The sequence below is a fragment of the Phocoena sinus genome, chromosome 13, assembly GCF_008692025.1.
Source record: "Phocoena sinus isolate mPhoSin1 chromosome 13, mPhoSin1.pri, whole genome shotgun sequence".
NCBI classification, from domain to species: domain Eukaryota; kingdom Metazoa; phylum Chordata; class Mammalia; order Artiodactyla; family Phocoenidae; genus Phocoena; species Phocoena sinus.
In genome coordinates this window covers 85,285,447-85,310,978 of record NC_045775.1, presented here as the reverse complement: position 1 = coordinate 85,310,978, position 25,532 = coordinate 85,285,447, and the positions used below count along the sequence as shown (strand labels likewise).

At 46.0% G+C, this 25,532-nt stretch overlaps 1 protein-coding gene across 38 annotated transcripts in view; it reads right to left on the bottom strand.

The window, feature by feature from the left end:
* The window catches only part of MAP4K4 (mitogen-activated protein kinase kinase kinase kinase 4), a 176,258-nt gene extending 151,272 nt beyond the window's left edge, over positions 1-24,986 (bottom strand). For 7 of the 38 annotated variants that reach the window (XM_032653717.1, XM_032653700.1, XM_032653712.1 and 4 more), the window contains exons 1-2: positions 24,512-24,971; positions 24,114-24,179 (exon numbers count right to left, since the gene is read on the bottom strand). In XM_032653717.1, coding sequence (XP_032509608.1) covers positions 24,114-24,179; positions 24,512-24,568 — 123 coding nt within the window. In that variant the 5' untranslated portion in view covers positions 24,569-24,971. Of the gene's footprint in view, positions 1-24,113; positions 24,180-24,511 lie in introns of all 38 variants that reach the window. The other 31 variants (XM_032653693.1, XM_032653705.1, XM_032653721.1 and 28 more) reach the window with 15 other exon arrangements.
* Positions 24,987-25,532: the final 546 nt, after the last annotated feature.

Here is a 25,532-nt window from a genome sequence, read left to right as displayed (position 1 = left end):
GTATTAAAAATGCTGTTCTCTAAAGACCGGCCTGATGCAACAAACTGCAAAACAGCGTATTAATTCTGCCAAAACCAGAAATTCCGCAATAATTCCACTTGCTTTCCAAATTAAAGCCTAAGACAGACAAATCTAGTAATTATTCTCACATTAAGCAAACAGTAACAAAAGGTGACTGAAGTAATTAGCTCGAATAGCTGAACTTTCAGGAAGCAGCATTTGAAAGTCAAAGGAACATGACAGAAAGCACCATGTTTATCACAGTGCCTGCATGTAACAGTCACGGGGTAAAAGCGTATTTTTTTTAATGAGTTAAGATGAGAGAAAGCGAGAGTGTCAACAGGTCATTTTAGGCAAAAACGTCAAAGCCCTTTTGGCAATCTCCTCCAAGGCTGGTTCACCTCGTAAGTAAGCCACCGTTCCCTCCAGCTCTCTGGGTCCTTTGGGGGTTTTTCTGGGCAAATGAGGGAGGGGGAACTAGAGGTTCTCTCCAGTTCTTTCCAGAACGACCATCCTATGTTTCTGAGACATCAACATAAAAACCACTAGCCTCACCCACTATCCCCACAAAAGACACACACTTAAGGACAACTGTGCCTCACATCTCTCCGCCCACACCCATTTCTTCCCTCGTTTCTTCCTCCACAGCCCTGACTCTACATCTGCAGGCTGTACCCACCCCTCCATGCAGTGGCCCCGCTTCCAGAGCTGCCCTCTGCTCGCTCGCAGCCAGGGCTTTGAATGTTCCTATTTCAACAGTGACACTGTCTACTGCCTGCTTCCCAATTTTGCAAGACAACAGGTGATCAAGAACCAAAGGCGAGTCTCTCCCGAGTTCTCCACTTGATGAGATTCACACCTGCCTCCCCACCCTCCAACCCCAACTCAAAGCCCACCTGCCTTCCGGCAGGCCTGCGCTGCGGTCTGCAGCCCCCCAGGGCACCGCGCCGGCGGGGGTCTACTTCACTGGAAACTTGCACCCGGGCTCAGCCACGGTGCCCAGCCCCCGGCCACTCCGCAAGCGCCTCGCCCAGGAACTCCGCTCGTTCCTTTATCCTCTGAGACACTTCCTGTTGTACCACGAAGGGCACTGCAAGCTGAAAACTGAAACGGAATGAGAATCGTAATCGGCTTCCTATTCTGACTTTTATCACGTCACCATATCACCAAACGGGGGGAGAGGGGAGGGAGAGCGCCCCACTGCACTGCTTTCAATCCAGACACAGAGCGAGAAAGCACCTGGGGCGGGGGGGGGGGGGGGCGCAGGGGGCGGGGGGAGTAGGGGCAGGGGAGACCCCAGCTCTCTGGGACCCTAGTCCAGACCAGGCCACAAGGCCCCTCACTGCTCACCTGTCACCTACAGGGTCAGGCTACGGAATCTCCAGAAGCCTTCCCTACATCCACATCCTGTGGTGGTGGCTAAGAGCAACTAGGATCCCAACGGAATGTTACGGTCCCTTCACAGAATCATCGACCCAAGTAACACCTGACACCACACAGATCCAACATAGTCCCGGCCTGACTAAGCCACCCTAACAGCTGTGCTCCAACGTAATGTCTAAATCAGCTGCCAACCACCACGACTTCCGGGAACCTCGTACTAGGTCCTAACTATCCAAAGCGTGAAGCTGCTGTAGCATCACCAGGAAGCGTATTAGAAACGTAGACTCTCAGGCCCCATCACAGACCCACGGAACGACCACCTACATGTTAACAAGCTCCCCAGTTGACTCAAGTGCACAGTGAAGGCTGAGAAGCACCACATGAGGCACAGAAAACTGGGGGGAAGGAAACTTGCAGGGCAGTAACGTCTGCCCTCCTCCGCCCCTCGATCCCACCCCTACTCCCACCCACCCCTCTTCCCAGCATCACCCAGGGCCCCAAGCCCTCCCGCCTGGTCACACCTATGGACCCAACCTGCCAATACCCTGGGAAACAGTCTAGCAAACAGGTAAGTGCTAGGCTTAAGTCAAGACTGAAAGGCCTTAAAGCCCAGTTTCTCCTCTGCCCACTAGCTATGTCACTATAGGCAAGTTACTCAACCTCACAAATTACTCGCATGTGACATAAGGAGAAAAATGAGGAAACATATACACAAAAATCTCATGGAGTCAGTACTCAAGATAGCTATTATTTTTTGAACACACTGTCAAGATGGCCCCTCTTTACTAATTCAAATAAATCATTTTGGTTCCAAAACTCCCACGCATCCGTCCAGCCTGCAATGTCAGCATTTTTTCTCTTGTGAGTCTCCACCTGTCCATTTCCATTAATGTATACGATCACCTTACTGTATCAAAGGCTAATGAGCCCTCACTGAGCTTAGCACATCCTGATTCTTTTCTAAAGCCACCAAAATCAGTCTGCGGAATACCATCAACTCTCAAACACTGCAGAAGGCGTACCCCAGACACTCCCCACATGTCTGACCCACTGAAGTGAAAAATCAATTCACGCAAAGAAATTAAGCATCATAGTAAGAGAGTCTTAACCTCAGGCACGTAACCCTCAAATCCCACCATTTGTTTTATTCTTCCTGAGAACTGAACTCATCTTCAACTTCATCTTCTGACACGTAAACGCATCAGACACAATCTGGTTCATTTACCTGTAGATGGATCGCACTTCCCCCGCATAATCGGCATTTTGGGGAAGGAAGTAAACTTCACTTACTCTCCTAAACAGCCAATGAGAAGCCTGCCAACTACAAGGTGGGGATGCACGACTTCCTCCAGGTCCGACTCTCATTTCCTGTTGAGCTAAGAAAAGCAGGTCTAGTGTTGCCACACAGGAATCGAGGCATTTGAGCTCCTAAAATCATAGCCAACATAGGACTTATCCCTTTCCTATTATCATCCCATCCGAACACACAGATAAAAAATCCTAACTCCCAGCTGTAAAACAAGACATGTGGTAACACTGCAATTAATGGGTGATGAGACTTTTTTTTTAACATCTTTATTGGGGTATAATTGCTTTACAATGGTGTGTTAGTTTCTGCTTTATAACAAAGTGAATCAGTTATACATATACATATGTTCCCATATCTCTTCCCTATTGCGTCTCCCTCTCCCCCACCCGATGAGACTGTTTTGTAAAACGAAGATATTAAAAAGGTCAGCGTTATCTCTCCACCTCAATGCCGAAAAATGGAATCTTCCACAATATCCAAAACCTTTTGACTCTTCCTTAATGAAGGACAAAGGGAAGAAACACGACAGAGAAAACAACAGGGCACTTAAGAAGTTTGCCAGCCCTCACACTCCGCAGCCCCTGGTGAGCTGACCGCAGCTGCCTGGGGGCCTAAGGGGCTGGAGGAGAGGCCAGCAGAAGAACCACCGTGCAGAGCCTGGTCAAGCCCCAAGTGCTGACCCTCAGAATCCTGAGCAAATAGGATGGTTGCTTTAAGCCACCAAGTTTCAGGGGTGGCCTGTTACCCAGTAAAGGGAACTGAAAGAGGCATTTTTCACCACCTGATATATTTATTTTGTGTCTTCTTAAACTCCACGGAAGCATGGACTGTGTCTTTTTTGCCAATTCTGTATCTCCATGCTCTAGAACAGAGTCTGTAGTGATCTGGGGGTTGGATATGCTACATAATGGAATAGAAGACCACATGTATTTCTTAGTTTTAAAAAATGAAATTCCTAATTTATTACTTAATAAACCATTAGTACTTACGAGCACAAAGTTACTTCCTTCTAAGAGGAAGTGTGGACACACAAAGAGGCACCAGGGAGGCACCCACACGAGGAAAGACCATGTGAGGGCAGAGCTAGACAGCAGAAACCAAACCTACCAACACCATGATCTTGGACTTCTAGACTCTAGAACCATGAGAAAGCAAATGTCTGTTGTTTAAGCCACCAAGCCCATGGCCTTTTCATGTGGGACCCCAAGCAAACTGGTACAGGTATGGGGTTCACTTACATTTCTTCTTATGGTTCTCGTGGCCCCATATTCTTACCACATTCTCTGAAAAACGAAAAACTTACTAAGCAATTCCTACAGAAGAAACGTTGGATGGCAAGTAATTTTTCAAACTGATTTTTAGCTGGGAAGAGGGATTCTGGTCCCATCTCTGTGACTGACGAGGCCTCTGATTTGCGGAGGGGTCTGGAGTCTCTTAGGACAAATCTTAGACCCATTCTTTTACCAAAGTTTGAAATAGATCATCTTCAAGACTCCTCAGAGCCCTAACATTCAACAAGTATGTGTGGAAATAATTGTCAGAATGGTCAAATGAACTCCACGAATGATTTTTAAAAGTTTTGAGACTTCCCTGGTGGCGCAGTGGTTAATAATCTGCCTGCCAGTGCAGGGGACACAGGTTCGATCCCTGGTCTGGGACGACCCCACATACCGCAGAGCAACTAAGCCCACGCGCCACAACTACGGAGCCTGCGCTCTAGAGCCCGCGAGCCACAACTACTGAGCCCGCGTGCCACAGCTACTGAAGCCCGCATGCCTAGAGCCCGTGCTCCACAACAAGAGAAGCCAACACAATGAGAAGCCCGCACACTGCAACAAAGAGTAGCCCCCGCTCGCTGCAACTAGAGGAAGCCCGTGCACAGCAATGAAGACCCAATGCAGCCAATAATTAATTAATTAATTTTTTTTAAGTTTTAATTCCCATTCTTATTCAGGGTTGGTTGATATCAGTGATGAACTTCACAGGAAGCATAGTTTTCCCACAGTTTGCTAATGAAATCAGAGTTCTTACAATTAGCTACAGAAGACAGTTGTGGAATATATTTCTTACAGTCTTTTGCGGGGAGAGGGGCTTTCTTGAGGGGGTTCTTTCTTCAAAGAACCTCATTTGAAACAAGATAATTATGTCCCTTAAGTATAAACACGTTGCAGAGAGATGGCATAATTTTCTCAGAGTTAAAGTTTATTTCTCAACAGTTTCTTCACAAGTAGAGGAAATGCATTTTAGCAAAAGCTTCCTTCCCTGTAATTTACTCTGAGCAAGTTGCTCAGGTGAAACCTGTGTTCTGGGTAGTTCCTCTTTTGCTAATATTTATACACAAGCAGTTTAAAAAGTTAAATAAAAACTATGTTTTGAGAGTATACAAATAATAAGTGTTAAGCTAAATCTGACAAGACCATTAGTTAACGTTCACGTAGCACCATCAGATTTCCAAAGTGCCTTGAAGTCACTATGGTTTCTAAGAGCGTCACCCTGGGATGGATTTGAGATTCACCTGCATCGTATGAGTGAGGCTGCTAAAGATGTTCAACAACTGCTCTGTCCCAAGGCCAGCTGCGTTTCCATGTAATTGCAATGCAAAGCTCCTTGGGTGTTTGTCACTTCTGGTGATAGAGGTAGGAACTTCTTCGTTTATCGTCGTCAGACTGGAATACTGGGCTCACGATGCACATTTTTCCTCCTAGATGAAATACTTTCAGCATACCAAAGACTTTGGTTTAACAGAAATTTTTGACTAATCAACACTTGAGGTTCAAGGCAAACTACTTCTTAGTGGTTCGGAGCCAGGGTCTTTGATCTTCCTTAAGAAACATACTTCTTTATACTTTTCTGATAGTGATGGTATGTTATCTAGGTATGTAATTTGTACGTATTCTGGAATAGACTTTTGACAGTGAAAATTTCGTAAGAAATGATAAAATAATCTAGGTAGAGTTGTTTCATATCTAGATAGCTTGACTTGGTTCCATTTCCTTACATGGTTTATATTTTCCTCTTCTATGCTATATGGTACTTAATTTATAAAGATTTTGAAAGAGTTCAGTGACATTATCAAATTATTCCTTAATGCATTTGCAAGAGGAAGAGGAATCGAGACACTCTAGATTTCTTCTCTCACAAACATAGCAGGGGGGCAGTCGGGGGGGGGGGGTCTACCATCTGTGTGATATGGACATGCGTATGAAGACATTAGTCTGCAAAACGGTAAATCTTTCATCATGAGAGGAGTAAGTCTCAATTCACAAAGCTTGTGTCAAGTGCCAAAAAAGTGTCTTGAAAGTATGTGCCAGGGTCAGTCATTAGTAAAAAGATTAGCAAAATCAGCAGGTCTTTTTTTTTTTTTTTTTTTTTGCGGTACGCAGGCCTCTCACTGTTGTGGCCTCTCCTGTTGCGCAGCACAGGCTCCGGACGCGCAGGCTCAGCGGCCATGGCTCACGGGCGCAGCCGCTCCGTGGCATGCGGGATCCTCCCGGACCGGGGCACGAACCCGTGTCCGCTGCATCAGCAGGCGGACTCTCAACCACTGCGCCACCAGGGAAGCCCAGCAGGTCCTTTTGAAGAACAAATTTGGAGAACTCGCTCTTCCCAATTTCCAAACTTCCCGCAAATCTATAGTAATCAAGACAGTGTATGGGCTTCTCTGGTGGCACAGTTGTTGAGAGCCTGCCAATGCAGGGGACACGGGTTCAAGCCCTGGTCCAGGAAGATCGCACATGCCGTGGAGCAACTAAGTCCATGCGCCATAACTACTGAGTCCGCATGCCACAACTACTGAAGCCCACGTGCCTAGAGCCCATGCTCCGCAACAAGAGAAGCCACCGCGATGAGAAGCCCCTGCTCGCCACAACAGAGAAAGCCCGCACACAGCATAGGATAAATACTGAGATCAATGGAATAGAATTGAGTCCAGAAATTTAAGAAAGCAAAAGAAAAAAAAAAGAGTTCAGAAACGCTCACATTTAAGGTCAACTGGTACCAAAACAAGTGTACCAAAGCAAGCGTACCAAAACAACTAAGTGGGAACGAAATGGTCCTTTCAACAAACAGTGCTGGGCCACTGGATATCCACATGCAAATGAATGGAGCTGCACTCCTACTTCACATTTTACACAAAAATTAACTCGAAGTGGATCAAAGGGCTAAACATAAGAGCTAAAACTTTAAAAGAAATCTTTTAAATTTTAAATCTTCATAATCTTGGCTTAGGCAGTAGTTTCTTAGATATGACACCAAAAGCACAAGCAACAAAAGAAATAAATTGAACTTTATCAAAATTAAAAACTTCTGTGCTCTAAGTACACCATCAAGAAAGTGAAAAGTCAACTCAAAAGAATGGGAGAAAATTTTTGCAAGTCATACATCTGGCAAAAGACTTGGATCTAGAATACATAAAGAACTTTTACAAATCAAAAAGTCTGAAAAACAAATAACACAATTAAAAATGTACAAAGGATCTGAATACCATTTCTCCAAAGATATTCAAATAACCAGCAAGCATATGAAAAGATACTCAACATCATTAGTCATCAGAGAAAAGCAATGAAAACCACTAAAATGAGATACGACTAGGTTGGCTGTAATTTTAAAAAGACAGATAATTACGAGTATTGGCAAAAGGAGGTGGAGAAACCAAATCCTTCATATACTGCTGGTGGGAATGTAAAATGGTCCAGCTGCTTTGGAAAACAGTTTAGCAGGTCCTCCAAAGGAACTGAGTTCCTCTGTCATTACCGCATGACAGAAGTAATTCTACTCCTAGATATACATCCTAGAGAAATGAAAATACAGTCTATACAAAAACCTGTACACAAATGTTCATAGCAGCATCATTCCTAACAGTCCAAAAGTAGAAACAATCCACCTGCCCATCAACTGAATAACAGGTAAAATCAGTATATCCTTTCAATGGAATATTATTCTGCAACAAAAAGAAATGAAGCGCCAATACATACTACAACGTGGAAGAACCCAGAACACACGCTAAGTGTTCACAGAACGCCAGTTGTTTGATTCCATTTATATGAAATGTCCAGAACTGGTAAATCTATAGAGATAGAAAGTAGATTAGTAGTAGCCTGGGGCTGAGGTGGGGGAAGGGAGGAAGGTAGTGATAGGACTGGGATATGCAGTTTCTTCTCTGCAGCAACAAATATGTTCTAAAATGTGGCTACGACTGCATGATTCTGGGAATATACTAAAAGCCACTGAACTCGACACCTTAAATAGGTGAACAGTGTGGTGTCTGAATTACGTCTCAATAAATCTTTTTTTTTAAGTGGTGTTTTTGAAATCCAAGGTTGTTCTCCTACTCACTACTAGTCCCATCAAAGAAGTGGGGAGGGGTTGTTTTCAGTTTGTCGTGTTGCTGATGCCTCCTAATGAATGAATGGTGAATACAGAGACAGAGCGGACATACCGCTGAACATCTACTTCTGGCCAAGATGGTGTTAACGGGGACTGGATATACCTCTGCACTTGAAACAACCAAAACAAACGCATACAAAATTTACAAAACAAAGGTTTTCAAGAAACTGGACATCAAGCAACGAAGAACAGTGATCCCTGAGATAAGAAACTAGACATCGAGCAATAAAGAACAGTGATCCCTGAGATAAGAAACAAATGAGGCGAGTCATACGACTGCCTGAACTTACGCCCTTTACAAAGTTTTTGGGCACCGCACAGGGAGAGGAAACCCAAGCAGAGCTCAGCAGACTCCCTTAGTTAAGGAGCAGGAGCTAAGAGTCCAGGTAAACCTAGACAGCTAGAGCTCCGGTGAGAATACCAGAAATGAGAGCTACACAAAGAGAAGAACCGCCAGGCTCTGCAAAGCGTCCCCTTTATGTTCATCCAAGTAACAATCAGCACATGCAAAGGAAACTACCAAGGCTGGGGGGAAAAAACATTCAAAAGGATTAGAAGGAACAGTGCAAGTGCTCACACGGATGGAAATAGTGCCTGTTCCCACTAAACAAATGGAAAAACTCATAAATCATGGGGAACTGAGAACTCAGAGAGGTCTTGCCTGAGCAGTGGGATATAACTAGCATTAGACTGAACACTGATCCAGATCTCCTTAACAAAAACCATAAAAGCAAGACGCAAAAGGATCAAGTTATTTCCATGTAACTTAACTGCACCCCAGAACAAAGCTCCAGAATACTTACAGGAAGCACCCAACAAGGTAAAATTCATGTCTAACATCCACGCAAAGATTACCAGACAGGAAAACATAACCAACAGTGACGACAGTCCATCGAAACCAACCCAATACTGGCATAGATATTAAAATTACAGGCAAGGACACTAAACCAGCTATTATAACTGTATTCATATGTTCAAAAGCAGAGATCTAGAAAATATTTTTAAAACACCCAAATCTTCTAGAGATGCAAATACAACATCAGAGATGAAAAATACATGGGATGGAATTAATGGCAGAGTCAACAATGAAAAAGAAAGTTAACATGAATGCATAGCAAAAGAAACTAACCAAAATGAAGCACAAAAAGAAAAAAAAAAGATACATCAGTGAGCTGCGAGACAACTTCAAGTGGCTTAATAGACATTCAATGGGAGTCCCCAAGACCAAGAAGAGGGAAGAGAAGTGAGGGGGGAAGAAAAAAAAGAACTGAAGAAACAGTGGCCAAAAATCTTCCAAATTTTTTGAAACTTCTAAACGCACAGATCCAAGCTCCCAAACCCCAAGCATAAGAAACGTGAAGAGAAGTACACCAGGGCACATCATAATCAAATTGCTCAACACCAGGGATAAACGGAGACTCTTAAAAGCAGTCAGGAGAAGAAAAAAAAAAAAAAAAAAGACATGTAAAAAGGAACAAAATAAGAACAGCAAATTTCTCAGCAGAAACAATTCAAGTGAGACAACAGTGGAGTAACATCTCTAAGACAAGGGAAAAAAATAGCAACCTAGAATTCTATACTCAGCAAAAATATCTTTCAAAAACAAAAGCACAAAAATTTTCAGACATATGAAAACTGAAAGAATTCATCACCCAGCAGACCTGTACTACAAAAAATGATAACATAAGTCCTTCAGACAGAAGGAAAATGGTACCTGATAGAAATATGGATTTACACCCAGGAATGAAAAGCACCAGAAATGCTAACAACCACATGGGTACATGTATTCGGGTTTTTTCTTACTATTTATATCTTTTTAAAAGATAGCTGACTGGGCTTCCCTGGTGGCGCAAGTGGTTGAGAGTCCGCCTGCCGATGCAGGGGACGCAGGTTCGTGCCCCGGTCCGGGAGGATCCCACGTGCCACGGAGCGGCTGGGCCCATGGGCCATGGCCGCTGAGCCTGTGCGTCCGGAGCCTGTGCTCCGCAACGGGAGAGGCCACAGCAGTGAGAGGCCCGCGTACCGCATCGCGGTCAGCTCAAGATAGCTGACTGAGCAAAAATAGCACCAATATATTTTGAGATTTATAACATATATAAAAGTAAAATATATAACAAAATACTATAAGGCGAGGTAGGGAGAAACAGAAGTGATACTGCTGTAATGTCCTTATATTACACATGAAGTATTTACGATTTGAAGTTAAACTGTGATAGGTTACAAGTATGTACTATAAACCCTAAAGTAATGTATGAAACAATAAAGTAGAACTTAACAGCTAATAAGCCAGAAAATGGAATCACAAAAAACGCTCAATTATTTAATTCAAAAGAAAGAAAAAAGGGAAAAAGACAAACTACCAAAGAGACAGTCTTCAGTAGAAAGAGCCAGAAAGAAATGAAAGAAGAAAGGTCAAGGAAAAAAAAATCATCCTACGTAAAATTTAGCACATTTTAAATCACTTTTTTCATATAATAAGTGAAAAAGAGAATATATATTTTCAGCTAATTGAGTAGCAAACTGATGAAATGTCTAATTCAACCTTGGGGTTGATGACTGACAGAGGCCTTGTTTAAACAAAATAACAAACTTTTTTTCACATTTTGATGGCTGGCATTAGCAATTAAAAAGGTCTTTTCCAGTGTGATTAGAGAAAGGTTAGAAATATTTCACTCGATATTAAATTTTTTTCAAAAAAGCCCACAAGACCATTTTACTCAGTAAGCTCAGGAAAAGAAAATTATCTTTTGTCTGTATTATCAAAAAGCAAATACATAGCACCTAAAAAGAAATGCAAAACCTCATCTTTGAAATCATTTCCTTGTATAACCTAACTCCAGAAACGTATTAAAAGCTATCTGAGTACCATAAGGCTGTCTGTACACCAGTGTTCCCATTTCACAGAGGTCGCTTGCAGCCCTAAGGTCGGGGTCCGGCGGGTAACCATCCCACCACGCGTTCCCCCGTCTCTGGGCCATCCGTCTCCAGGTATGAGCACCACACCACGTGCTGCTCACGGGACGCCCTGAGGCTTGACGAGCGCGCACTCCCCACCCCACTCTCTATGGGGATGCTGAGGGTGCTCGACCAAGAGCTGCTAACTCCTAACTCAGGACAGTCCGGACACCACGCCAGCAGCAGACAAAGGATGCAAGGCCTGCCAAGAGACAGATGCTCCAGGCAGCTGAAAGGGGCAGGCAATTACCACAATCAATGGAACACACCCCTCCTATCTCTATTCAGAGTTCTATTAACCAAGATGATGAGCCATCAGCTCCACGCTCCTCACCCATCTCAGCCTCAACCAGAGACTCTGAATTTAAACCATAAGGCTTCACTGTGTACCACGTGCCTACTGTATCAGGTCCAGCTTAGCTATCCACTCCCACGGGCCGCTCTTCCCCATCTGCAACATCCTCCTCCTCAAGCTACGCGCTGCACAAAGGCACGCGCTGACCGCTCTTCTTGTCCACTGCCACCAACAGGGAGCCTCGAGGGATGCCTGGCACACAGCACGTCCGCAGCGAGCTCTGGAGTAACAGGACTGAGAGGAGAGCTGCCTAGCAGAGCAGGCTCAGGTATCTCACAAACAGCGACACACAAACCAGATACTAAGCCCCCAAGTCACCGAAGAGTAAAGAGCTGAACATTCACAAGTCTCTTCTGGCAACTAAGGGAAGGGGCAGCAAGAGCGGAGGAGGAGCACGTGGACACACGGAGATGCCAAGTTCAAACAGGAGAGGCCCCAGCACTGCAGGCAGGCCCCGCGGGTGAACGAACACACTCAGTGGCTCCTGCGCCACCTGAGCCACGCTCACTGCCTGACTCGGGTCCCAATAACCCGTGTGTCCCTGGGATGCACGACCCTGACTTGGGTAAGATTCAGTCTTTGACTTGAGATCTCCAAACTGAACAGTCAGCAAAACTACACGGCAACTACATAGAGGGTCCCAGAGTTACTGCTGGGGCAACGGTTCTGGCTGTCAACAGTATTCAGTTAGTATCATAAACAGGTTAGAATACAGCTCTAAGTATAAGAGTTTTCCAGAAGTATACTAACATTACATTTAGATTTGATCTGAATGCACTGAAGCCCCCAATAAAAGATATGATGAACTGGGAGAGTGGGACTCACATATATACCCTAACATGTATAAGATGGATAACTAATAAGAACCTGCTGTATAAAAAAATAAATAAAATTCAAAAAAATTTTCTTTAGAATGTAAGATGAAAAATATACTCTAAAAGGTACACCTGAAGACAATCAAATGAGCAACTGTATTCCCCCGTGTAACACAACAAACCATTTATTTAACTTGGTATATGTCCTTCTGACCAAAGATACTAGATTTTGTTATGTTTTTTCAAATCCCGGTGAGTCAATAGCTTCTGTCTGAGATAAAGGAAAACTCCAGTCTTTAGCATCACATGGCAAAGGGCTGACTATTGACAATGGAATCCCCCAATAAGATGTGAGAAGGAAAAACCGGTTTGGTCTAGTTCCTGATACCAATGACCTCACTGATAGTGAACAGTTTGTCTTTATGGCGATAAGAAACTGTTTTCATGTTTCACGAAATGACCTAAATGCAGTGATGACTGATACTAAGAGTGGGGAAGGTAAAGGTTTCAGGGAAGCAGAGACAGGCGGCCGTGTCATCAGAACCGGGAGGTGTGGAGTTATGCTGCCGAGAAAGGGGTAGACCCGAGCAGACACATGCCCCCTCTTTTCTCCTTCTATGTAAGGCTCCCAGGTGCAACTCTTCTGAAAGCATCTGAGATGCGAGGCCCAAACACCTGCTGAAGGCACTCCTCCCAACAGCCAAAATCTAGAAACAACTGTGACGTCCATCAGCTGGCGAACTGGTGGACAAAACACAGCCCGTCCATACCCTGGACACCATCCAGACATAAAAAGGAACTACCACGCTCAGCGGCATGGACAAACCTCAGAAGCATTACGCAAAGTGAAAGGAATCATACACCAGCGACCACACGTGGCATGATTTTATTTATATGCAATGTTCAAAAAAGGCGAATTTATAGGGACAGAAAATAGACAGTGGTTGTCTGGAGCTCTGGGATGGAACAGGGGTTCACTGTGAAAGGGTAGGAGGGATCTTGCTGGGGCGATGGAAGTGCTGGACGCTGATCTGTGGGGACAGCTGTGCCACTCAGTACATCTACTAAAAACCCTTGAAATGCAGGCTTGAGGCGGGTGAATTCCGTGATATATAAAATACACCTCAATAAAGCTGTTTAAAAAAACAAACCCGTTGAACAAACTTCCGTGTCTCCTGGAGGCTGGTGTGGGACAGCAGTGAGCCCGGGGATGCCCACCCAGCACGCCCACACGGCACCCGTCCCTGGGTTGCATCTCCCACTTTAAGTATCAGCACTAAGGCGCTGCTCCACTCCTGTTTTCATTTTTGTTGTTGGCATTGCTGTTTTTGTGGTTACTGCTCCGGATGAAAAGTACCCCACACCTGAACAAAACCACAGGTGTGAAATCAAAGATGCACCTTCTAATTGACTCCTGGTCTGGGGGACTGATCACATGAGTCACAGGGGTTTATTCCCATAAAAATGATTATAAGAAGCATAAAGAGATCAAGGGGAAGAGATGACAGCACAGATTGTCACTATCAGGTTTTGACCGCTAAAATATGGATGGAGCAGGGACTTCCCCGGTGGTCCAGCAGTTAAGACCCCACGCTTCCACTGCAGCGGGCACGGGTTCGGTCCTGGTCGGGGAACCAAGATCCTGCACGCAGCAAGGTGCGGCCAAAAGAAAATAAATAATAAAATAAAATGCAAGGAGAAAAACGACTTAAAAAAAAAATGGAGGGACTTCCCTGGTGGCTCAGTGGTTAAGACTCCGCGCTCCCAATGCAGGGGCCCCGGGTTCGATCCCTGGTAAGGGAACTAGATCCCACATGCGTGCCGCAACTAAGAGTTTGCATGCCGCAACTAAGAGTTTGCATGCCCCAACTAAGGAGCCCATGTGCCTCAACTAAGGAGCCGACCTGACGCAACTAAGACGCGGTGCAACCAAATAAATAAATAAAATTTTTTTTTTTTTTTTAATGGATGGAGCAAAGAGAAAAAAGTTGTCATCTAAGTGCCCACTGAGGGGACACCAAAAGTGAGGCAATTTGCACAGAACCCTGAGGAGATCCTCATTTGGAAGCAACTGATACCAAACGAAGTACGAGGCTAAAATGAGGAGAGGGGACACTTAGTGGCACAGCGCCCCAGGCCCCCTTTCTCTACCTCACAGTCTGGTGGCTGCCCCACGTCACTCCACACCACTAGGAAACCAGAGGTTCAGGCCCTGAAGAAGCTGAAGGAGAAATGCTCCAGATGTGAGGACAGGAGGGAAAGCAGCAAGCCACAGGGCTGCAAAGCTAAGATATCAGACGGTACATCTCCAGCCTCCTTCCTCCACCTGAGCCCCACAGGCCAATAAACACATGCACGGCCCCCAAGCAGGAAAAGCTTCTGGGTGTTCTTCTTAGAGAAACCCCAAAGAAAAGCCCTTCAGATGTTCAGCACTGGGGTTCCCCATCCACGAGAATATACTGGGCCCACCTGCACTCCCTAAACTGAATTACCAGCAGTCAGCAGCCTCCAAGTCACTGCTAGTGCCTCAGTCAAATACGAGCAGAGTCACCCATCTCCAAGTATTTAAGGACAATCTTCAGCGCTAAAGACAAAGACCCAGGACTTCCCTGGCGGTCCAGTGGTTAGGATTCCAGGCTTTCACTGCCGAGGGCCCAGGTTCAATCCCTGGCTGGGGAACTAAGATCCCGCATGCCACATGGTATGGCCAAATAATAAAAAATTAAATAACCCAAATAAACAAACAGGAAAACTGAAATCTGGAGGAAATGGGGGGGAGCGGAATGCCGGAGACACAAGAATACCAACCAAAAGAAAATACCTGTATCTACACTCAGTATCGTCAGAGAGATGAGATAAATTCACGAAAGAATAGACACGCTTTTTAATAAAAAAAACTGAGAAAGAGGGCTTCTCTTATAAATTAAAAATATGACAAAGCTAAAATTTCAATAGAAATATTGAAATGGAAAGTCAAAGACATTTCATAACAGTAGAACAAAAAGACAAAAATAGAGGAAAAGATAAGAAAATAAATCAAAGAGGTGACTCACAGGACTTTCAGAAAGAGAAGGCAGGGAATTTGGAGGGGAAGAAAAAAAATTTCCCAGAAAAAAAGGGCAGCTCCTAAGAAAAAGAATTAACCAAGCACCTGGAACAGCGAATGACAACACAAGACACTCATAAAATCTAAGAACACCAGGAATAAAGAGAATATCCTAAAAGCTTCCCCAAAGAAGTTTAAAACAGGTCACACTCAAAAGACCAATGACTTCAAAATTCCAAGAGAAAAATGAATATTCACCCTAGAATATTTTCCACCCGCTAACATATATATCCCACGTAAAGGAAGAACAAAAGCATTCTGGGTCATCCAAAGACTTAAAACCTTTACACCCCAGGCACCCTTACTTACAAACCAACTGGAGGATGTGCTTCAGGCAAGAAAGGCAGTACACCAAAAAAAAAAAAAAAAAGACTGTGGCATCCAGGAAACAGATGGTCCAGGAGCAGAGCTATGCACCAAGGTGGGAGGCCAAGCATACCTGGCCAGCTCCCCTCCAGGGAGAAAAAAGCAGAATCTACAGGTTATCTGAAACAATGAGTCATCTAACGTGTTTAAGTGTTTAGAAAAACTGTTGATAAAGGCTGAACTTTGCTAGGTACTTGATATTAACTTTCAGGGCGTTTGAGGTGGAAGGTAATGACAAGTACATGGAAAACTAAGCAAACGAAAAAGGCAACGCAAGGGGGAAGGAGTGTTTTAAAAAGAAAATGTCATCATATTAGATTGCTTGGCTCAGAGATAAACAGTATAATACAAACAATGATCATTTTAACCCCAAATTATGATATACTCATTTAAGGGAGGGGGACAAGTATAATAACTGACTCTTCACGTGGGACCACACCAGTAGTTCAAGAACTGTAACCACCGTCCCAAGAAGTCAGTAAGTGCACAAAACTGATAAATCAAGCAAAAGCCACGTAAGCGTATAATTTAGAAATACAGCAGTCAACTTCAAATGGAGCAACTAAAAGCACTGAAAATAGATGTCGGGCTTCCCTGGTGGCGCAGTGGTTCAGAATCTGCCTGCCAGTGCAGGGGGCACGGGTTCGAGCCCTGGTCTGGGAAGATCCCACATGCCGCGGAGCAACTGGGCCCGTGAGCCACAACTACTGAGCCTGCGCGTCTGGGGCCTGCGCTCCGCAACAAGAGAGGCCGCGATAGTGAGAGGCCCACGCCCCGCGATGAAGAGTGTCCCCCGCTTGCCACAACTAGAGAAAGCCCTCGCACAGAAAGGAAGACCCAACACAGCCATAAATTAATTAATTAATTTTTTTTAAAAAGACATTAAAAAAAAGAAAATAGATGTCCCTTGGGAATAGGACAACTCCAAGTTTTGATAAGAGAACTTTAGTTTGTCACCTGATTGCAACTACGTGCATTCCTAACTTTGGCAAGTGTTTGAAGGTCCTATCTGCCATATAATGAAAAGAAAGTTTTTAAGTCATAGCACAAAAGTGGGGGCTTTTTCCTTTCTAATAATTTAATAATTAGTCAAGATTAAAAATTGAATAGCAAAACCTGTCAACACTTGGCCATATCTGAGATACTTGCAATGTCCCAGGGATGGAGGGCCAATTCCGCAGAAAGAGGGAAGCAGCCTGGGCTCCAGCTCCCTCCTCCTCGTGGACAAGGCCCCCAGTTCTCTCGCTAATGCAACACATCAGCCCAAGGGCTCACAGAGAGCCCTGTGCAGACTCGACCCTGCCAGTTCAGGGCTCCCGCAGGTCTGCTCTGCTGACTGGGGCACGACCAGGTAAATTCACAAACTGACGACTGCGGAAAAACTTTTATAGCAAGTTGACCGGGTGACATGATGTCCTTTGATTCTAATAACAAAAAGATGCTGTATATAGAAATGGATAAACAACAAGGTCCTGGGAATTCCCTGCCAGTCCAGTGGTTAGGACTCCAAGCTTCCACTGCAGGGGGCCCGGGTTCAATCCCTGGTCAGGAATCGAAGATCCCGCATGCCACGCGATGCGGCCAAAAAAAAGAAAAAAAAACCCACAAGGTCCTACTGTATGGCTCAGGGAACTACATTCAATAACCTGTGATAAACCGTAATGGAAGAGAATATGAAAAAGAATGTGTATATAATATGAAAAGAATGTAATATACATAACTGAGTCACTTTGCTGTACAGCAGAAATTAACACAATACTGTAAGTCAACAGCACTTCAATAAAATAAATATTGAAAAAAAAGATTCAGGCTGGCATTTTCTGTGTCTATTTTTTCACCTCCCTTTTCTGGTCACGTGTTTGAACTATTTCAGCCCTGCGGAGGCTGGAAAGCTCTCTGGGGTCGGGCACATGGGCTGCGTCTGGGTGGAGGGCCTGGGGAGACAGCGCCATCACAGGGTGGTACACATCTGGCACGCTGTGTCCACCCCGTCTTCCCTGCACTGCTGGAGGGTAAACACACTGCCTGCTTCCCGCACCGTTGTGTGACCAGGCAGGCAGGGCCCAGCTCGGGTAGCAGCACAGTGAGTACTGTAAGTGGCAGGAAACCAGCCCTGTATGGTTAACTGGTGTCCCCAAATTAGTTCTAAGTTCCTCACAATGCTAGCAGATGTCAGAGTTTCTAAGATCCCAGTTTTTAAAACTTTTGAGAAGTCCTAAAACTTATCATTCTGTCCTCCCTTTTGAAATTCTGACAGAAAACAGGGCCTCACAACTCTATCCCTGCCAACACATCACTCACTTCTCTTCTGAGTGATGCCAGTGGACTTTTATCACTGAGCCAGCCTCCTAACAGAATATCATAAAAACCTAAGACTTTGGCTGCCACGCTGGTCACTGGTCATATAACATTGCCCTGGTCTCCGTTCTCTTCCTGGCCATCCCTCCCTAAGTCCAAAAAATGTATCCTGATTCAACTCTTGTGTTACCATATTATAACAGCAAAATAACTGTCAATCAAATCTGCCAAAAGTACTAGGTAATCTCTACCCTCTGATAATCACGTCCCAGTGACTATGTAATCAGGTCCCAAAGTACATACGAAATATATCTTAATATTTTAACACTGGTAATTCAGAGTAGTATTAAAACCAACTTGAATTCACAAAAATATCTGTTGGTAGTAAATATTCAAAGCAGTTATTTGCAAGTACTTTACAGGATGACCCACAAGCCGCTAGCTATATATCCGGCTACTTGTGCGAGAAACAAAGTTTTTAAAACAGTGATTTTTAAAAGGTGAGGTGGTGACCTAATATTGTTTTGACCCGTAAAATTATCACAAATTCTAAATAGGTCGTGTTTGATCCTGAGAACTCACTGTAAATTAAGTTCTTGACTCCAATACAGTGAATGGCCACGCAGTCAACTTTTGTACGTTCTCCTTTATAAGATGAGAGTGAAGTTTCCAGGGTATCACGTATCAGTGCTGCCCTCTGGGCAACAGTCCTGCTTCGGCACCGGAACCACCTGGGTCTGAAAGCAGTGCACTTGCACGATCATTTGCACGCACGGCTGTCTGCCAATTTAAATCATTAGAATAGAGGAAAAGTGAAAGCTGTTACTAATGATAAGAAGCGCAGGCATCTAAACTTAGTGCGGCTGAGAGATGGAAAGCACCTGATGCTCTGAGGGTGGGCAGTGTCTTGGCTCAAGACGCTGTTCCCAACCAGGTGCAAGTATTTATTTACTAAGACAGCAAAGAAACAAAAGACCGTGTATGAAATGCATGTGTCAAACCACCCATCTCTAGGTTAAAATGTATTTTAGTTTATAATATTTTTAGTTCCCTGGGAATGAAACTCCTTAGATTATTCCTTGGCTTAGCACACCTGCTCAGGGATTCATTATCTCCAGAGTAGGATATATTTTTTCAGAAATCGTCTTTGCTTTTCAAAGGCCAATCCACAAAAATCTATGAACACACACACTGTACCAAATGTGCCCCCAGATAATGTCAATATGTAGAAACAGACATAGATCCAAAATTGGTCAAGAAAAAAGGCAAAATACAAGCTTGCAAGCTATGCAAATAAACACTGTATTACAGAGTTTCAAGCAATAAGGAGTTAAAAAACTATCACGAGCAGGGTTTTATCTGCTGGTTGGTTTTTCTGCAAGGCTTCTGACGTTCCTGATTTAGTTTAGGGCCAAAACAGTTTTTGGAAGTTTGGGTTGATATTGTTTAAGAGAGCCACACACCTATGTGTGTTCAACAGGGTTGGTTCATCCCCCCTCCCTTAACCCAGGGCCAGAATCCTTCCAGCGTGAAGGGACTCTGTGTCTCAGAACAAGTCCGTACATGCCACTCAGAGGCCGATCAACCCTCCTCCTAAGGAAAACATCTAGTTCTACAAAATTTATTTTGCCCCAGTGGATGCCTTTGCCTCCATTTAAGAACAAGAGACGCCACCCTGACAAAGCAACATTTGCGGAACGCCCCTCCCTAAAGTTTAAGTGCTTGCCCCAAAACGTTACGAAGATGATCTTTAAAAGCTACACAATTTACATGGCACTTTACTGCTGAGCAATCGAAAGCAATTTTAGCACTTTCACAAATCCCAAGGCTCCTCCTAATCTAGCAGGCAAACAGTGGACCCGTTTAAAGGGTCACACCAAAGCCTGCAGAGAAGGAGTGGATTTAGCAAGGAGCAAAGCCCAAGAACTCACCCCAACACTCTTCTCTCTACTGCCCTGCCCTGGCCTTCCTTCCCCTCCTCTCTCCTAGACCACTGCCCCAGGCCAACCACCGTACCTGCTCCTTCCCCAAAGTTCACCTGACCAAGGCTCCTACTCCCAGGCATCCCCAATCCCAACAAAACTTTCAACGGCACCTCAATGCCAGGGAATGATGGACCTCCTCAATGCCAGCACGAATAACCCCTCCCCGAGATGCCCACTACCCCCAAGCCCTACTACCATTCCCAAAGGTCACCCTCAGCCCTTTGGCCACACATACCCCCCTTTCTTCAATAAAAGAGGGGGACAGCATTAGCACAGCGCCTAACAGGTGGCCGACTCTCAGGTTAGCTCTGCTTACCATCTTCGGGCCTAGCGTAGCCTCGTCCTCAACCTTCAAGGTGTCCAGTCCACCAAGGCCCTCTCCTCCAAGGACAGGGTCAGACAGGGTCAGAGTCAAGATGCTCTCTCCATCTGGCCTGTGAGTAAGCCCTGACTCCAGGCAGTGAGCCTGCTGGATTCTCAACTCCCTAACTTCCCCTTGGGCCCCTACCATGCCATTCCAGATGCAGGATTTTCCTGCCTTTAGCCAAGACATTTTGGAACAATGGCCACTGGACGCTTGCAAGATGCAAAATAACAGTAGCCACCCCAAGAAGAAAACAAAAATGGCCAAATAAACGTTAAAAATAACAAACTCCAAAAACACAAAAACAAACTTTGATCTATCATTTCTGGTTTGGACTTTTCACATTATCGTTTCTCCCTTTGATGAAAAAAATTAAAATTCACTGTATCTACTCAACATGCACAAGATCATCTTACAGACACTTCTTTTATAAATATATGGTACTCTGAATGAAACCCTGTGAACAGAAATTCACAATTCTTTTCACATTTTATGAGTATCCTTCCCTATGATCTCTCAGAAACCTAAAGCAAAAAATAAATTTCTCTAAATAGAATACAGCCTGTGTCTCAGCTCCTTTTTTAAAGGTAAAGTTACAGACTGTTCAACTATACCCAGACTATTTACCATTTTTGTCAGATGGAGAAAATTATAAACTATCCCCAAGAAAGCCATTTTCATAGAACATATCAAAACTCCGAAAACTCCCTCTCGACTCATTCACTTCATGTAAACATAGTCTTCTAAAAATAAGCAACCATATCACTAAAAAAGTTCACAGAAAAAACAGAAAATATAACAATGAAATAAATTAGGACTACAGGTTGTTCAGCTTACAGGTGTTTCACCTAAAGTTATGTTTAAAAAAAAAAAAAAGCTTCTCTATAAAAAACAAATTAGACACAAGTATTTTCCAAACTCTGATGCTAGTCACACTAATGGATGTTTAGCAACGGTAAACAACTGCTACAGTGTCAATAATCTAATCCCAAAACCACCATATGCAAATCGTACCAACAAAACTGCTAAACTCCTAGGCATATGTAAACGGTTCTAGAAAGTACACATTTAAAGAGAAGAGAGAACGGAAACGTTGACTGTCTCTGCTGTTTCCACCATCTCTAAGACTAAACTTCCCAGGATCAGTTCACAAATACGAAAGAGCTTCTCGTGATAGTAAGAGAATATGTATGAGATAATCAGGAAAACGTTCACACTGAACATCTGAAGCAAGCTTATGGTCACCGAAGGGGGAAGTGGGGGGGATGAATTAGGAGTTCGGGATGAACATATACAAACGACTCTACATAAAATAGATAACCAACAAGGGCCTACTGTGTAGCACAGGGAACACTACTCAATATTCTGTAATAACACGTAAGGGAAAAGACTCTGAAAAACATATACATATATATAAATATATATATATATACACACACACATACATATGTGTCTATATATATATAAAAAACTGAATCACTTTGCTGTACACCTTACTAACACATTGTAAGTCAACTATACTTCAATTTTTTAAAAAACCTGAATATTTGACAGGAAGGAATTAGGTTTTTTGGTGTGAGAACAGCACTGAGACTATCTAAAAAACAAAAAAAGATACATACCGAAGCATTTATGGGTGCAATGGCATCTGGGTTTCATGTGAAGATAACGGATGGAGAGAGGGAAGACTACAGACAAAACCAGATTAGTCACGTGCTGCTAACTGTTAAACTGGTGATCTCTCTCTCCCTAGTGTCTGGTTCAAATTCTCCATAATAATAAAACAACTGCAGGCGAGCAAAATCTCAAGCACTCTTGCTCGTGATTGTATGGCACGGTTGCACAGATTGCTTAATTCCTCGGGTTTGCATAATTTGAGAATTTCTCCTCAACTGTACTGACTTTATAGGGAGAGAGCCAGAGAGCCGGGTCACTGCCACGATCCCCAAATGCTGGGGATCCCAACTTCCCCCAAATGTTGTGCTCAGCAAATCTATCTCAAAAGATTGGGGTAAGAGGGGATGGAACCAAAGGGGGAAGGAGGAGGGGAAACCCTCAGCAGTGAACCCGCCCCACCTGCTCCTATAAAGAACCCCCAGCTCTTAAACCCTTTAAGACCCGTTTGGGTTTCGCTGGCTTCTGGTTTACTTCACCAGCCTTCACATCCACGCTGACCAAAGAAGATGCAAACAATCCAACTACTGTGTAACCAGGTCAAAAACAAGCTCTGGCTAGTTCACTTGGACGAGGGCACACTCACTACTCGAATCTGGCCAGAAAAACTGGGTTAGAAAAAACCGACTGGTGCTTAAACAAACACTGGGGCTCGGGAAAGAACATCTTTCAGCCAGTTAGCAGACCACTCAGGGAGTTGCAACACAATCTTTTCCAAAATTTTCCAAAAGCTTCCAAATTCAGTTGAGCCCGGCAGGCTCAGCTCACAGGGCTCTCTTTCAAATTCAAAAATCTGGCCCTGGCCCCAACAGTTAACCAACAAAACACATGCTGATTCACTTGAGATCACCTCAGAATACTGACTCCATCCAGTTCAGGCCACAGGCCGGGACACAGCCCAGGCCAGGGTAAGTCAGGGCTGGGGAGAGGCTTTCAAGAGATAGATAAACCCTATTCTCAGAGCAGAAAACAGACAATGGGATCCACACTTAATCTGGGCGAAGAAAATGTCTACAGTCAGCTTCCAACCCCCCCCTCCATTTTTAATGAGACAATGACAATTCTTCACAGCGAACCACAAAGCCCTGCTTCATAAGATTTTTTTTTTAATTCTATCCCAACCTTGTACCCAGCTAGAAAACACTAACAGCTACCAAACACCCCCCGTGCAGATAACTTTGAGAAAGCGTTCAGTAATAAGAAACAAATCAGGAGAGGGAGAATTTCACACTCTGTTTCAAACGTTCAAGGCCTGCGCCTCCATTACCTAGAGCTGCTCATAAACTCTAGAATGTGCACTGAGTAAAATGCGCAGCACGGGTTAGTCTCACGAGGTGTCAGCTACTCAGAGCCGACGCAGAGTCTCCAGATTTGTTAGTTTCATTTCCTGTTGGGGGCGAGGGGGCAGGTATTAAAAAAAAGAGAGAGAAAGACCTGGGGTGGGTGTAAAATCTGGGCACCCTCTCCACTCCTGGGCTTTGCCTCATTTCTGTTTCAATTACACACCTGTCAAACAGGTTATTCCTGGAATTCAGACCGTATAATCGTCACACTGTAATTCTTCCTGCTCCTGTTGCCCAAACACACACCGTTCCCCGGTTCCCCAAAACATGTACCCATCAGTAGAATGCACGCTGCTTATAAAGGAGAAGCAAGTAGCACCGAACTACGCTCCCTGGGCGCCTGGCGAGCATTCAAACGAGGGAACACGAAGACAATTCTCGAGGAAGCCAAGGCAGTGTTTTGGGATAATCACAAGCAAGGCCTGCCTCTACTGAATTTTAATTAACACACCAACTCCGAAGGCCAGATCTGGGAAAGACGGGGGAAAATGTAGGTTGTCTGATGCAAAAATGCTTGCCCGTTTTATGGGAGAAAAGTGCATGCCTAAGAGTGGAGCTTATTTCCTTAACTGAGAGCCAGGAAATGAGGTCTTTTCAGGCCAGTGTGCATATAAACTCTGCTGAAAAACAGCGGGACGGCGAGGCGAGACCCCTCTCCCAACTTCAGCCGAGCGGCGTGGCCGCCGGGCGGCGGCGTATCCATCAGCCTCCCCGTCGCCCCCGGACCAGAAGTTTCAACCCGTCCCCGGGAAACAAAGGAGGCGCCCACACCGACCTTATAGACTTGTCCGTAGGTGCCATTTCCCACCACTTCCACCAGCTCGAAAATCCCAGCCGGATCCTGGAGGAGAAGGAGGGGAGGGGTGAGCATCGGAAAGCAGCACAACAATGAATAAAAGAAGCGGGGCAGCTGGAGAGAAAGGGCGGCGACCACAGAGGTGGGCTTCGCCTGGCGCGGTCGCCGGCGCCCGAGAGCCGCGATGGGGGTCGGGGCACGCGGGGTCGGGGTCCCGGGCGGCGGCTCCGACGGAGGTTCGCGCCCCGGGCCCCGCACCCGCCGACGCGGGCAGACAAAGGGGCCGCCGCGCCCGCGGCTCTGCCCGCGGCGGCGCCCGAGCACCCGGCCGGCCAGGGCGCGGCCCCGGCTCCCCGCGCCCCGCGGCCGCCACTCACCCGCAGGGAGGACAGGTCGATGTCCACCAGACTTTTTGCAGGGGAGTCGTTCGCCATTTTCCCTTTTTGCCACCCAAAACCCGGCCACAATCAATCGGTCTCTGGTGTGTTTCTGTGAGTCGGAGGCCCGGAGGGCGGCGCGGGCCCGCGGGCGAGGCCGGGGGGCGGCGGCGCTCACTCCATGGCCCGGGCGGCCGGCAGGACCCCGGGCGTTGCCCGCGCCTCAGGCCCCGGCCCCGCGCCCCGCCGCGCGCCTGCACGAGCGGCCCGGACCAGGGGCCGCGGCGCCACCGAGAGTGGAGCCCGGAGCGCGAGGCCGCCAGACAAAGATGACCGGGAGGCGGAGGCGGAGGCGGGCGCGCGGCGGGGGGCGGCGGCGCGGGAGGAGGAGACACGGGACACCGAAAACGTATTCTGAGGAGAGCAAACAGCTCCCCCTTTCCTCCTCCGGCAGGAAAAGCGGGCGGAAGCGCGCTCGCGCCCGGAGCCTGCCCGGGCTGGGGGCGAGGGGCGCGGCGCGGCGTGAATATTCAGCAGGGGTGGGGCCCGGACGGCGGCCGCGCGCGGGGCCGGGTGCGCCGGGAGGGGCAGCGGTGGGAGCGTGGGGAGCGCCCGCGACAAAGGGAAACCGGTCCGGGCCCCGGGCGGAGGGGCGGGGCGACCCCTCCCTCCCGGAGCCCCGCCCCGCCCGCCGCGCCCGGCTCCGCCAGCATCCCCGAGGAGGAGGGTCCTCCCGGCCCCGCCCCCGCTCCCGCTCTTCCCATCCCGTCCCATCCCCCATCGCCAGATTCTGGCCCCTTAAGACCCTCGCTTCCGGTTTCCCTACCTGGTTTTCTTGTCCTTTCTCTTCTTTTCCGGGCTAAACCGGTGGCCTGATTAGGTTGGGGCTTCACTGAGCATCACTCGGCTGCCGGGTCCCGCCCGAGACTTTCAGCGGAAACTGAATCCAGAGCAGCTCCTCCAACTGCCTTGTGCCCGGGAGCACCTCACTCAGTAGCTGCGCACTGTTGTCAGGGGCCAG